The 16296-nt window shown below is 39.2% G+C and overlaps 1 protein-coding gene across 1 annotated transcript in view; it reads right to left on the bottom strand.

Annotated features, from left to right (window-relative positions):
• The window catches only part of RNF169 (ring finger protein 169), an 82665-nt gene extending 68151 nt beyond the window's left edge, over positions 1-14514 (bottom strand). The window contains exon 1 of the mRNA XM_032426915.1: positions 14001-14514. Coding sequence (XP_032282806.1) covers positions 14001-14502 — 502 coding nt within the window. The 5' untranslated portion in view covers positions 14503-14514. The remainder of the gene's footprint in view (positions 1-14000) is intronic.
• Between the last annotated feature and the right edge of the window lie 1782 nt (positions 14515-16296).

Raw genomic sequence — 16296 nt, 5'->3', positions numbered from 1 at the left:
CACGTGACGAGGAAGATGGTTTGACAGCAGTTCATGCCAATAACAAACAAGCCAGTTTTGTTGCTGATAAATTCAGTATGAGCAAGGCTAACACAATCTTTAGCGGTGTGAAGAATTTAGCATCCAGATGGAGAGACAGTACACCCCATTACACTCTTCACTAGTCAGGCATTATTTAAAGCATAAGGGTCAGCTCTGAGTGGCATATTTAAAGATGACCAGAAGGGTAAAGGAATTATCACATATAATCAAAAACTTTTAGGGATTTTTTTTAAAGGAATCTTTTTCCTTCGTTAAGCATTGCCTGTGTATCTAATACATTCTAAGTACCATATTAAGTGCTGAACACATAGAAACATAATCTCTGACCTCAGAGAGTTCATTGTAGTGCCAGATACACAAATGAGGAACTGAAATCCAGTGACGTTAGTGAAACACATGCTTATGTGGTGGTACAAAAGAAGGTAGCTGACTCCAATGTGGGTGAGAAAAACTTTCACAAAGCACTTATGTTTCAGCTGGGCCTTAAAAGATGAGTATAATGTGACAGGAAGATAGAGTCTTCCAGGCAGAATAATCATAGGTGACAAAAGATCAAAAAGGATTAAAAAAGCATACTATATTACAAGGTCACTAAGTAATGTAGTATGACCAGAACCTTTGGAAAGGGAGGAAGAACCAAAGAGATTAATTTAAGAAGTGTAACCTAAAAATTCAGATAGAAATAATCATGGTCTTTAAATACTTGAATATTAAAACTACACAAGCAGACTTTGATTCACTAGAAAACTTAACTTTCAAACCATTAAAACTGTCCAAATAGACAGCAATGAGTAGAGTCACCAGAATGGGAGAAGTATCCCTATTCACGTGTAAGATCAATCTCCCCCTGGTGTTCCAGATCGCATCTTCTCTCAGCTCTTCATGACCTTAACTCATCAGTTTTCTCTACTCTCTCCAGCATCATCAATTTCTCCCTCTCTAATATGATAATACACAAATATAATACACAAACATGACTTATTATCATCTCTCTTAAGAAGAAAAAAACACCTGAGCTCTTGTCCCCCAGCAGGTACTGACCTGTTTCCCTGCCCCCCTTTACAGCAAAGCCCTCCAAAAAGTAGAATATATATTCAGTTTCTCCTTTCTCACTTTAACCCATGCTATTAGGGCCTTTTTGTGTGTGTGATCCACCACTCTCTCAAACTGCTCTTAATATTAAGTCACCAAGAAGGACCTCCAAGGTTCCCCAGGGTCAGTTTATAATATAGGCACAAAAGAGTTTAATGAATGAGTATAATCTTATAAACAGAATCTTTACTTAGCCTAAGAACTAAGGATCTTTCCAATCAAAACAGCTAATACCAGCCTTATGGAAAGTATCAATCTGGGATAAACCAGCTCTGCTCTTGCATACAACTATCTTCATAGTAATACTATCCATTTCCTCTGGAAAACCAGAAAGGATAGTGAGATGTTGAAATTGGACAGTCTTGCATCATCTTTATTAGTATGAATAATCAGCAAACACTCCTTACATATCTTCATCACAATTGTCTAATACTTATTTTAATGCAGTCTTCTAAATTAGACTGAGGCACAGTTATTAAGTGTGAAAGATAACTGTTCTTCCTTCAATGTTCCGCCTCTAAACTTTCTTGTTCTCTTCAAGTCCATCCTTTTTAAGTATCTAGTTCAATGGCTTATACAGATGGGGTACTCTAAAATGTCTAGTAAATAGACTGTAAAACCTAACATATGGGACCTAGTACAAAGTAAATTCCGTAAATGCTAACTCCCTCTCCAAAACTATCCCAACTTGAAGAATGCATAAATCTGATAAAACCTCCCTACCCTACATGAACAAGTTTATCTATTTCTCTCTCAGAAGTACCTGCATTTTAAAAGAACCATAAGAATAAGGGACCTAAAGAGAATATGTATTGACTTTTAGATACAGGATATAAGAGTGATATCCTGAGGCAACAGAACTTTCCTTAATCACCAAACTGATTAATCATTAATCTGACCCTATATATCAAAAGAAAGTTAAACCATTTCTTTTACTAATTCTTATCATTAAAAAGCCATATATAGTAATTATGCACTGTAAAAAAGCTAGTAAAGTCTGGCAGGAAATGTATAATTATTGACAATGGTTTTCTCTGGAGAGACAAACAATAATTGTCTCAACCGTAATTTATCCCTTTTCCTATCAAGGACAGCTGTTATTACTTTTTCCAGTACTATAGTGAGCATTTTTAAAATTTTGTTGTGTATATACATGAATATATGTCATAAATGTCATACACACATTCATATATAGGGCAGACATCAACTGATGGAATTGCCACATGGCAAGAAATGTATCTCTTCAACCTTACTAGGTGTGGCCAAACTGCTCTCCAAAATGTTATACCAGCTTACACTCCTCCAGCAGCATGCAGTTCTCCATTATTATCAAATAATTGATCATAAATTATGCCAGTCTGATGGCCTTTCATCATTGGTTTAATAACTTGCATTTCCCTAATTACCAATGATAGTGAGCATCATTCCAGATATTTATTGGCCTTTCAGTTTTCCTCCTCTGTGAAATGTCTATTCAAATCCCCTCACCGTTTTTCTAATGAGGTGTCTGTCATAGTGGTTTGTGGTTCCTCATATATTTTGCATATTAATCTCGTGTCAGTTATTTCATTGAAAATATTTTCTTCCACCCTGTGATTTATCTTCTTACTTTATATTATCTTTTATCATACTAAAGTGTTTTAATGTGTCCAAATTATCTTTCCTTTATGCTCTTTGTATGAATACTTCTCTACCCCATTTTCATAGAAATACTTCTAGTATTCTTTAAGCTTTATAGTTTGACCTGACAATTAATTTTTTGTACATGGTATGAGGTAAAGATCTATTATTTTCTTGCTTTCTATAAGGTTAGCTAACTACACAACTGAAAATGGTGTCGTTGCCCCACTGATTTGTAATGCCACCTGTCATCTACCAAATTCAAATATATGAGGGCATGTTACTGGACTCTTTATTTTTTGATTTTTTACCTATTTAACACCGGTTATCCAACTATCCTGACACCAATACCTGTTTTAATTAATACAGCTTTATAATAGCTTAATATTTGATAAAGCAATGTGCTCCAAAACGGTCTTGACTGTTCTTGGCCACTAAACATCCTTATTGACAAGTTCCACTTAAAAAAGAAGTTCCCTTCTATTCCAAGTGTTCTAGCTTTTTAAATAATGAGTGGCAAATTCTGTCAAATGCTCTTTTAAGAATCTATTGAGATGATCATATGATTTTACTTTCCTTTAGTTCATTAATATAATTATATTAGATTACTTTTTTGAAGATTTTATTTATTTATTTATTTATTTATTTATTTATTTATTTATTTATTTATATGAGAGACAGAGCATGAGCAGGGAGGAGGAGGCAGACGGAGGAGAATCAGGGAGCCCAAGGCGGGGCTTCATCCCAGGACCGAGGGATCATGACCTGAGCTGAAAGCAGACGCTTAACTGAGCCACCCAGGCGCCCCACATTATATTCTTAATGTTAAACTGAATTGCTATTCCTGGAATAAATGCTACTTGGTTGTGATTTTTTTTTTTTAAATGTACTACTAGATTAGTGAGTATTTTATTTGGGATTTTTAAAATATACATTCATGAGATTGGCCAGTATTTTTCCTTACCCTGTCCTAGTATGATTTTGATAACAAGTTATAAAAGCCCTCCAAAAGGAATCTGGAAACACTTTTATTCTCTGGAATAGTCTGCATAAGGATTACCCATCCTGCATTATTTGTGGAAGAAAATGGGCCATGTATCCTGCAGTTTCCCACATTCTGGATTTTGCTTATTACATCCCCATATTACTTAGTGGGTAGATTTTATTATTTGTTCAAGTTCTTCTTTAGTTACATTACTATTCATATTTTCTATTTATTCTTGAGTAAGCTGTGACAGGTTGCATTTTCCAAGAAGTTGACTATTTTATACTTATCAAACTCATGGCATAAAATTCCATATTCTATATTTATGGTGTTTTTATACATTTATCATATCTATAGTTGTATTCCCTGTTTCATTCCTAACATTATTTATGCCTCCTTTTCTTTTTCTTTGACCAATCTTGCCAGAGATTTGTCTGTAATATAAATCTTACATTAGTATCTTCTGTGAATTATATTTTGGTTTTATTAATCCTCTTCACTGTTTGTTTTCTATTCCATTAATTTCTGTTATCTTTATTCTTTCCTATCTTCTACTTCCTTTGGATTTAATCTGCTGTTACTTTCCTAACTTCTTCAGTTGGCCACTTAACTCAATAATTTTCAGTCTTGGGGTGCCTGGGTGGCGCAGGCAGTTGAGCTTCTGACTTGGTTTTGGTGCTGCTTGTGATCTCAGCATCATGAGATCGAGCCCCGCATTGGGCTCTGTGCTCCATGCACAGTCTGAGACTTTCTCTCCCTCTGCCTCTCCCCACTGTACTCTCTCTCTCAAATAAAATACATAAATCTTTAAAAAATAATTCTCAGTCTTTCAATTCAAATACCTTACAGATTCTAGGACATACATTTCTTCATATTAACATCTCTGAAATTGGGATATTTCTTACAACTGAAGTCTTATAATCACGGTCAGTCAGGCAGCAGTGATGATGCCATGGTCATTGCTTATGTATAAACATAGACAATTAAAGAATAAGCTTGCAAAAAAAAAATGTAGTGATTTGGTGTTATCCCTGGTGGCATGACTGGACAACTGTAACCTCTCAATATTAGCCAACAAGCCTATTATAGACCATCTGAGGAAGAACTATGAGTCTCATCTGAAAACCTTTTGTTGAAGCCATTTGGCAAGCTCAAGAAAGCATCAGCCTCAAAACCTGACGGGTGCCAGCAGCGTCAAAGAAAATGGTAGGGATAGCTATGGGGCACTCTTTTAAGAAATGCTGTATCACCAACGTTCTCTAGGACATAGTAAGCAATACTACATAGAAAAACACAGACCTCTATAATTCAGTCAAAACCAAATTTAGAAGAATTGTGAACAGGAATATCCTACTAATTTATTACTTCACTTTCTTTTATAAATATATGCTCAAGTGATCTGTTAAATCTATATCTAAATAAATTTATAACAGCTCTTTCAGGAAGCATAAAGTTAAAAGGTCTAGGTGATAGGAAAGCATTGTTTGGAAAATGATAGTGCATCTTACAAAAGATGGCATCTTAAGAGTCAATGAAATATAATATAGGCACTTAAATTTCCTTAGCTTTGCTTTAGCTGTATTCCACAGATTTTGAGATAGTTGTTTCCACTGTTATTCAATTCTAAATATATTCCAATTTCCATGATTTACTTTTACATACATTTTTTAGATGTTTTTTTACCATACATTCTTTAGAAGTTTGTTTTTGCATTTTTAATTTCCAAACACGGACTGGGAGGGGGATTGGTTATATTTGTCATTAATTTCTAATTTTACTGTATTGGGGTCAGATAACATGGTTATATAGCAACCTTTGGTATTTGTTGTAACTTTCTTTGTGCCTAATTATGTGCATGTTCTATATTCGTTTAAAAAGAACATATATTCTCTAATTTGGGAAAGATATGGTTCTATATAAATGCAGCAGATCAAGTTATGAATAGTATTTGTTTTAGTGGTTACCCTTAAATTTTTAATATGCATCTGAGAGCCTAAAGTTAATCAATATCTCTATCTTCCTGAACTATATATAGAACCTTACAACTCTTTAATACTGACCACTCTGCCTCCCAGCTTACATTTTATCCTTGTCCAATATTTCAGTTCCACCTTGGTTTTGGCCCCCACAAATTAATCATAATTATTTTTGTTTTATACGGTCAATGTTGGCTTAGTTTACGTACCTGTTTCTTTGTTCACCATGACTTCTTGTATCCTACTTTCTTCCCTGTTACATTTCTTTCTTCCTGAAGTACATTCTTTAGTATAATAGTTCTTTCAGAAATAGCATGCTAAATTCTCTGTATTTTTATATGAAAATATTTTTTATTTTTCCCTCACTCTTGAATGATAACTTAGCTGAGTACAAAATTCAGATCTCTGTCAACACTTAGAAGACATTATTCCATTTTCTCCTGGCCTCTCTTGTTGATTACAAGATGTCCGCTCTCGGTCTGTTGCTCCTTTGTCTTTCCTTTTTGGTTGCTTTTTAAAGTGCCTTTGGTGTTCTGTAGTTTCATTGCAATGTGTTTAGTTGTGGGGGTTATTTGTTTTGTTCATTTAATTATTTCTAGGGCCTCTTAAGTCTAAAACCTAAGGATTCATGTCTTTCTATTAACTCTGAAATATTCTCAAGTCAGCATCTCTTTCAATTCCATGTCTCCTCATTCTATTTTTCTCCTTCTGTAATTACTATGAGATGTTGGGTCTTCTTGATCTTTCATTTTTCTTCACCTCTTTCAGATTTTCCTTCATCGTTTACTGTTTTGTGTTCTCAGGATTTCCATATATCTAATTCCCAGCTTACTAATTTTCTCTTCATCTGTGTAAGCTATTGCTTATTTACGGAGCTTTTTTTTAACCTCACTGACTATATTTTTCATTATGTTTAGCTCTTTTTCAAATGTACCTATTTCATAACATCTTATTCATTTTCCAGGATGTCAATTAGTTCTTTAATGTCTTTAGTCACTTAAAATGTGCTAATTTAAATTATCGTTCAAGCTGCTACTCCACCATCCTGGTTTCCAGAGATATAATCCTCTTGCTTATCTGCTAACTCTCATTTATGTTAGAAAATGGTTTCCTCATGTGTCACATTTAATTATAAGTTCATCTTCAGCTGGGCTTCTTTCTTAGAGAATCTTCCAAGTTGGGAGTACCCCTTGGAGTCTTGTTTTTCCTTTCTCCAGGTGACCCAGGGGTATTACTAGTTTGGAGCCAGCTTCTTTTTATTAATTTCTCAGCCTGGTGATACTTAAACCATATAACAGAAACTCAGATCCCAAATATAAGCAAGGCATATGTCTTGTGCTTCAATTTCTGAGATGCTTTTTTTCCCATTTCCTCTCTGCATAGAACCCAGGCAATCAAGACAAGATTTCTTATTACTGGCTTGTGTCAGTGGGAAGATTTTTCTCTACCCACCCCTTCGCTTTGAATGCACATCAAGAATCCCAGTTTTGTGCAGAAGTTTTAGTTTTGGTTCCCTTTTCTACATGGTTAAAACTCAGTCCACTAGTAATAGAAAACCAGAAATAACCCCTCACCCCACCCCTTCACCCTGCTCCAGGGCAACACAGCATGAGTTCAAGGCTTACTAAAGTTTTGGTTTTTAGTTTCATTTGTATTTCTAGAACCTGGAGATTTTCCTGTCTTTCCTGCAAGCTCAGGAATGCATTTTAAAAAATTGTTAGTTCAGTATCATCCAGCTTTTCTGGATATTTGTAGCAGAGGAGTCTTCTTATCTCAGTTAGCCATCTTGCTAAAAGAGAATCTGGGCTCTCCAATCCATTTGCTACATTAACCCCACAGGAGTAATCACTCTAAAATGCAAAGATGAACTCCTCTTTAAAACTCTTCAGTGGATTCTTACTCCTGAGCACAGCATTCAAAGTCCACTATTATCCAGTAACTGCTTATTTCTGAAATTCCTTCTCGTTCCACTCTCCCACATGTACTCTGCTCCAACCACTCCTACTTACAATCCCTAGAAGTCTCCTTGTTATTTCATACTCCTGTGCTTCTAAATATACTGATTTCCCTCATCTTTATCCTGCCCTCATCCACCTACTGAATACTCAGGGTCAAGTGTCTAACTTTTATTGAACCCATTCCTGACCCATCTAAGTTTGATTCTCTTCATTGTGAAATGGCTAACATTCATTGAGCTCTTCATATGCCATGCATTCTAATAACTCATTTAGTCTTAACAACAACCTTAATGGTTTTGCTATTACTATCCCCATTTTCTAAATGAGGAAACTAAGGTACAGAGAGGTCAAGCAATGTGCCCAAGAACACACAGCTATAAATGGCAGAGCTAGAATTCAAATACAGGCAATCTGTCTCCAGATTCTGCTCCGTTAACTGGCTCTATTTATATGTACTTTATTGCCTTCTACAATTCTATCTTGCATTATGGTTATAATTGCATTTACTACACATTTCAGTGGCATGTTTATATACCAATCTTCCCAACTACACCAACATGAGAAAGAATGTTTCTATTCTATTTGTAGTTACTAAATTAATGCATGACTGAAGGAAAACATCCCCATAGCCACTGCTTTAGTCCAGCCCCTCTTCATCTCTTGCCTGAACTACTAAAATAGCCCCCTAACTGGACTCCCTTCTTCATTTTTATTCACATCTTTCCTCCATACGCCAACCAATATTGTCTTTCTAAAGCACATTATGATGATGTCATTCCACTTACTTAAAAACCTTTAAGGGCAGGGGCACCTGGGTGGCTCAGTCAGTTAAGCTTCTGACTCTTGATTTCAGCTCAGGTCATGATCTCAGGGTGGTGAGATGGAGCCCTGTGTTGGGCTCCTTGCTGGGCGTGGAGCCTGCTTAAGATTCTCTCTCTCCCTCTCCCTCTGCCCCTCCCCTCCTTAAAAATATCTTTAAGGGCTCTGCATTATCTATAGAATAAAGTCCCAAATTCTTTTATCATGATATACCATGCCCTTTGTGATCTAACTTCCACAGTCCCTTCTCTTTTCCTTCCCCATTCCAGTCCCACATTCCATCAATATTTAACTCCTTGTCAGTCCCTGAATATGCCAAGAGTCTTCAGGCTTTTGTACATGCAGGTTCTTCTCCCTGGAATGGCCCTCCTCTCCTCCCTCATCTGATGAATTCCTACTCTTTTCAATATACGGCTCAAATTCCTTAGCTTTCCTCCACTCTTAGTTATCCCATTCCTATACTCTGTTGGCATTATGCATTTACCTCACTTACTACTTTGTAACGTTATTTGGTAAGGTGTTTGTCCAACTAGACTGTGGAATCTCAAAGAATGGGGACCACGTCTTATTCATCTTTTTTATTATATTATCTTACAGAGCATGTGCCCCTAAAAATGCTCATTGAATTAGTGGGATGATATTTGACAAACATATCCTATATCCTACACTCAAAAAAACTCAGAAATGAATTCAAGACTAAGCAACTCATCCAGATTAACTGGAAGTTAGGCAGGAGTGGAAATATGAATGAACAAAAACAAATACCTCCTAAATTCCTGCTGCTCAATCCTGAATTCTATAGAACAGAGATATTCCTTCAATGGCAATTAATATTTAGTTGGTGAGGTCATCTCATTCTGAGCTGTTTCCTGCATTAGTATAACATATAAGGACACTCTGAAATTCTGGAATATGTGTCACTAAGGATAAAAAGTTGAGTCATTATACATTTTAAAACAAATCCTGTACAGATGAGGGAAATTCTTGTCCTTTTCCACCACAATCACATGATTTCATTATTCATTAGTCCTAAATGTAATTTAGGCTCCACACATAGCAAACATTGTCTGCCAACTGAGTAATAAACCAGAACTACTTGTTTGTCACAGAAAGAGGACATTTTTTAAATGTACGTTAACCCTAAGTGAACAGGGACATTGGGCAGGATTAAAGCGAAGGGATAAATGAGGTACTATTAAATTTTTGAAATGCTCTTTTAACACTAAAAATTTTTTTAAAGTTCTAACTGCCAGTTTAAAACATTCATTGGCCTTTGTCTAGCTTTTCTCTTCAATTATTACCCATGGTAGAAGAAAAAGAACTGTCCTAAAAGGTCTTGATTTCTGGGTTTTTTTTTTAAGATTTTATTTATTTATTTGAGAGAGAGTGAGAGAGCACGAACAGTGGGGAGGGACAGAGGGAGAGGGAGAAGCAGACTCCCCATGAGCAGGGAGCCTGCCAAGGGACTCCGGGACCATGACCTGAGCCGGGATCATGACCTGAGCCGAAGGCAGACACTTAACCCACTGAGCCACCCACAGGCACCCCAAGATCTTGGTTTCAAGTTCAAAGGCAGTATAATTTAGAATGATCACTCTTGATTTCAAATCAAAAGACTAAATGAATTCTTAAAATTCATTAATTATTACCAATGAGACTTAAGGACTGCTGTTGTATATACAGTTGACCACTGAACAATACAGGGGTGAGGGGCGCTGACCCCTGGCACAGTCAAAAAGCCACAGTAACTTTTGACTTCCCAAAAACTTTACTTACAGCCCACTGGTGCCCGGATGCCTTACTAATAATATAAACTGCTGATTAACATATATGTTGTATGTTATATGCATTATATATTGTATTCTTAAATAAAGCTAGAGAAAAGAAAATGTTAGGAAAATCCTAAGAAAGAGAAAATACATTTACAGCACTGTAATGTATTCATTGAAAAATATCCACGTATAGGTGGATCCACGGAGTTAAAACTCCTGTTGTTCAAGGGTCAACTGCAGTTGCAAAGGTACCTATCTGTGCCTGTGTGCTACATTTTTTTTTAATCAATGGACCAAGCCTGTCTCTAAATTTAGAATATAAGCTCCAAGAGGAAGAAATCTTGGACCATTTCATTCACGAATGTCTCCCAAGGACCTAGCACAGTGCCTGGCTGGCAGAGCCTAGGCATTCATTACATACTTGTGAATATTGCTCAAAATGGCCCAAATGCTATGTCAATATATGCAGTGAGCTACAGCTCCTTGAGGAATATAAAGTTGTAATAGCCTTCACATAATGTTGCACAAATCAACTGATAACTATATCCAAAAGCAAACTGACAAGGCATATAATAAAACAAAACATTTTACATAGGAGTCCTTAAGGTTCTGAACTTTAAAGCTTGCCGAGGAGCTGGCAAAAAACAAAAATGTCAGCAACACAACCAAAATTTTCAACAAGCACACACTCTTGCACTTATTTCATAGACAATTCAATTCCAAAAGAGCCATGGGGCTTCAACAACAAAACTGTAAGAATTTCACTTAAACACCAGTGCATTTACAACAAAATTTAATTTCCAGTAATATAAAGCAGGCCTGACCTTTCTTTTATCAACTGGCCTAAATATGCCAAAAGAATATTGCTAAGCAATATACTTCTGAATATACCTAAAATTGCTATTTCTATTGCTGTTTCCCACTCAAAAACACAATGTAAATATTTATAAAACTGGTCTTTAGTTTTCCCTATTAAAAGCCATCAGAGCATTTAACTGGGAATTAGGCTATATTTTAGCCCTTATTTATGGGTTACTCTTTTGGTCTTTATCTGCTACTAACTCATGATGACCATTCGCTGGTCACTTTTTTTAAGATTTTATTTATTTATTTGACAGAGAGTGAGAGAGCACAAGCAGGGGGAGCGGCAGAGGGAAGGGAGAAGCAGGTTGGATCCCAGGACCCTGGGATCAGGATCTGAGCCGAAGGCAGGCGCTTAACTGACTGAGCAACCCAGGCGCCTGTGGTCACCTTCTACTCTCTTCTGGGCCTCAGTTCTCCCTTCTGTAGAATGAGGGACCTGTGTTAAAACAATGGTTCCTCGCTTTCTTTTTGCAATCCTTTGAGAATGTGGTGAAAGCTACAGGTGACCTCTCCATAACAATGCACATACATGTGTATATAACAATTCTATGAATGGCTATTTATAATAGCAAAAGATTGGAAACAACCTAAATGTCCACCAATAGATGGTTAAGTAAATTGTTATAGCCATTCAATGAAATTCCTTGCAACTGTAAGTAGAATAAAGAAAACTTCTATATAGTGATATGACAAGATTTCCATCATGTATTGTTATATGAAAAAAGCAAGTTACAGAACAGTGTATACAATACACAACCTTTTGTGTAAAAAGATAAAAAAACTAAAATAAATATATTTGAATTTTTATGTATAAGCATAAAGAAACTGGAATAAATGAGAATGTGGATGTTAGTGGGAAATGAGTAAAGGGGTAGGAGGAACCCTTCCATTGTATACTTTCTTATATTTTTGTTTGCATTATGTGAATACACTGCATATTAAAATTTTAAATTAAAAAACTGTATATACCTTCAAGAAGTCCAACCCACTGAAGCTAGAAGATAATTCCCAAACCCTGCTCAGCAATATTCTTCTATAATGATTTGACTTAATAAGCCTGTAATTATATACACTCAATGATCCAACAAGAACATTTAAGGAAAAATATTTTTCATCACAGTCCTCATAAACATATAATTGGTGGATACTCAGTGATTCAACAGATCCTAATTTGGAATCTCATTTTATATAATTTTCCTTAATTACTGATACACTTTATGACAAATTTCTTCAAGGGAAAAAGTTTGCAGAAATTATTGAGCCATACTCCCTCTCATGGATCAAATTTCAGACTATTTCACAGAGGAGTCCAGACTTTAGAAATAAGAATAGAAATTTCTACCCTATTTGACCATATAATCAATAGTACTAGTAGGGAGACCAGAGAAATACTTTTTTTTTTTTACCATAATCTCAGAATTTGAAGTAAATTAAAGAGCATTCGAGAACATCACACAGCACCCACAAATTAGATGACATCTGGGGAGGCCTTCTTGCTTGATGTGAGCAAGAATCAGATGGAACTGGGTTTTCATTCAGGCAAGTTACTTAACCTCTCTGGGCCTCAGTTTCATCTGTAAAATGGAAATAAAAGTACCTATCTCATAAGGATGTTGTGAAGCTTAAAAAGAATAATGAGGAATATAGAAAGTAAGACGTAGAAATAAAAAAAAAAAGACGTAGAAATAAAAAGTAAGGTATCCTAGGACAGTGGCAGGTGTCCGCTCGACTCAAAACACACTGCATTCTGGAACCTGTAGTTTCTAGAGACTGCACTTTCATACACAAGCAACGCCTTCTTTTCCCTACTTAAAATAACACATGGCAGAATTCCCAGCACAAAAGGTGCAAATATCTGGCCTTTCCTAATTATGCTTCTTGAAAATCTCCTCCTAGGTAAGCATTTCTTATCAAAGAGCTGTAGATGTTGTCTTGATTGGATGTGTCTCAAAAAGAGTCCTAAGTTATAACAGTTTTGTTTTGTGGTTTTTACAGGACACTTTCTATGTCAAGCTCAGCACCAAAGAGTGGCAGGCTATGGAAGGTAAAGAAAGGCAAGAAGTTGAAAGCAACAGTCCTACAACAGACTTTTAACTGCCAGGATGATAGTAGGAAATCTACACTGCCATGGAGATAGAAGCAGCCCCTGCCAAGCAATCTCCATATACGAAACTTTTAAACCCCATCCAGTTTTTTGTTTTGTTTTGTTTTGTTTGTCTCCAGCACTACTGGAGCTTATTAACTTTTGGAATTATTATAAATATAAATAACCCTGATTTATTGCTTCCTCACTATGTGCCAGGCTCTGTGCTAAGCATGCATTTTTCAAGACTTTGTGAAAACTGCACATGTGAGTTCATTCTCTCAACCCACTCCACACTCAAGTCTGAAAAGCTCCCTTCACATCCTCAAGTGCAACTTACTCCTTAACTCCGGATACTCCACACCTCTCACTGATCCATTCAGGCCCAGGAGCCACGTCTTTACAGGCAGTTCGACCCCAACCTCTTCACCCAGCACTAAACCAAGCACTTCTCTGATCCTCCAGGGCCCCTGCAAAGTTCGGAACCCTTCTTCCACACACCATTCCAACCTGGCCCTAACTTGTTCCAAGAATGCTGTTTCCCTCCAAACTTCTGACTTCCGTAAGGCGCGGGATCCCCTCACTGCCCCTCCAAATCCATCCTGTCCGTACTTCATTCCGAAGTTCAAAATTCACAAACAGATGCACCTGGACAGAGCCCAGTTCCAACCCCACGAAAAGTCTACACGGCCGCTCGAGTACGGCCTGGGACCCTCCACCCCCTAACCAGGCCAGGCCGGGCGCGCTCGGCCTCGCTCCGGACCCCAAAGGGAGGAGGGGAAGCTCCACCTGGCTCTGCGGCCGCGGCGCGCGGCTCCTGCTCCGGCCTGGGCCCCGCGGCGGCCGCGCCCCCGTCCCGGCGCGGGCGGCAGCGCTCGGGCTGGCCGCGGCGGGCGCGCTCGCCCTGCACCTCCGCGTCGGCCTGGCCGTCGTCGCGGGCCCGACGGCGGGCCCAACCGGGGCCGCGGGCTCGGCAGCGCGGGCAACCCGGGCCCGCTGCGTCGGCGGCGCGCTGGGCGCAGCCTCGGCACAGCGAGTGGCCGCACGGCAGGGCCGCCGCTTCCCCCGGGGTCTCCAAGCACCCGGCGCAGCCCGACTCCTCCGGCCGCGGCGGTGGCGGCGGCTGCAGCAGCGGTGGCGGCAACACCAGCAGCGCGGGGCCAGAGGCTGCGCCCGGGGCCCCAGTCTTGGCTGCCGCCATCTCGTCACAGCGGCCCCGTCGGCCCCGCCGACTGAGAGCTGCCGCTGCCGCCGCGGAAGAGGCCCGAGTACTCGGACCTGCCGCCGCCATCTTGTTTCCCGTTTGAAGGGAGAGTCCGTTGCGAGGGAGAAGAGTAGAGGGCGGGGCAGTGCGCGGCGGGCGGTGCTGTCTACATATTTATGAGGGGGCGGGGCTCCAGTGAGCCCGGGGAACGTTCTCCCCGGGCCTGGTTGGCGGAAGGCGAAACCTCATTAATATTTATGTTTACCTTATATGCAGTCTTCAGCCTCACCCTCCAGTCTTTGCAATTTCCTCTTATTGAGCCCGATGAAGTTGAGGACTGAGAGGATTTGGAAATTCTGAGCGATATTAAACTTTATGAAGTAATTACACGTATTTCTTCTGCAATACCCTGATAACTAAGGCTAACGTGAGTGGGGAATATGTGAATTATCCAGAACCCTCCCTCAGTGCTTCATTTGATGTGAGAGTAGCTGTTGTGACCAGGCCTACTGTGACCAGCAGCTAACTACTAAAAATAACAGCTTCTTGTCAGTCCTCATCTCCATATCCTCCCTCTCCACATCCTTCCCGGACCTCCCTTTGGCTGGCAAAACCATACTTTCCTGGTTTTCTCTCAAACCCTCAGCAATTTCTCAGACTCTTTTGAGCCCTCCCCCTTGTTTGGGGCTGAAGTATAGGTATTCCTCTAGGCTCAAGCCTCAGTCCTCTTCTCTCTTTGGGTGCCACCTCACCCTCACCTCACAGTTTCTTCCAGCTGAAACTCCCAAATTGATATCTGCAGTCCAGACCTCTTGAGTCCAGCCTTGCATATTCAACTGCTTGATGGAAACATTACCTTGGATGTCTGCATTCCTCATGTGTACAAAACTAAAGTCACTGTCTTCCACCCTACTTCCAAAACAGCTTATTTCTTATTTCCCTCATCCTATTAAAGGTACTATCCTCCGAGTTCCTCAAGCTCTAAACTTAGTGTTGTTTACTTTTCCTTCACCTCCCACATCTGTCAGTTTCTTGTTCTTCCACGAAAATGACTGTTTTCCCACCTATCTTCTCCTCTTCATCCCCCTCCTACTGCCCAATTCATGTCTCATCATCTCTCACCTAGATTATTGCAGTAGCTGCTATAGGTTGTCTTCATGCCCACAGCCTCTCTTCTTCTAATCCATCCTCTACAGCTCTCAGAACTGCTTTCCAAAGGACAGCTCTGACCTCATCATTCCTGCTGGGGCTGATCACCAAGGGACGTGCTCAGACTTTGATGCCAGGCCCTTTCTGGATGCAGAGGGGATGGAAGAAAAAAAATGACTCCCCTCTGATAGATGGTTCTACTGCAGCAATTCTCCCGCCCTTTGCTTTCTTTGCACTAAGGCAGATCTGAACAGGAGGACATTAAGCAAATGGCATTTCCTGTTGGGAATCTTTATAGGAAAGCATACATTTTATAAGGAGAGCAAAATCAAAAAAGGAACATAATGGAATGGAAGGCATCAGAGGCCCGGGGTTTCCATGAGACTGCCCGGAAACAGTGTCGGAACTGGTGGTAAGCCAGAGTTATTGGTAGAAGTCATAGAGCAGGAAAAAGAAAGTCGATTCCCAAGATGAGATCCAGATGGCGGAAGAACAGTCAAGAATTGAAGAAGAGTCTTTGGGGAATTGAAACAAGGTCTTGTGTGCACAGAGGCCCAGTCAGAATCCTGGCAAACAGAAATATGGCTTCAGCTGGACTGTCCTTTATCTATGGATCCTCCTCATTTCACACCCCAGTTGAGATTCTTGAGTACGCTTTTCCCAGATTCTGACAAGGAGGCCTGTGATCCAGAGAGCAAGCCAACTACAATTAGAAATGGGGCCCTTAGGGGA

This window comes from Phoca vitulina, unplaced genomic scaffold (genome assembly GCF_004348235.1).
Source record: "Phoca vitulina isolate PV1807 unplaced genomic scaffold, GSC_HSeal_1.0 scaffold36, whole genome shotgun sequence".
Taxonomy (NCBI): Eukaryota; Metazoa; Chordata; class Mammalia; order Carnivora; family Phocidae; genus Phoca; species Phoca vitulina.
This window is presented reverse-complemented; position numbering and strand designations above follow the sequence as displayed.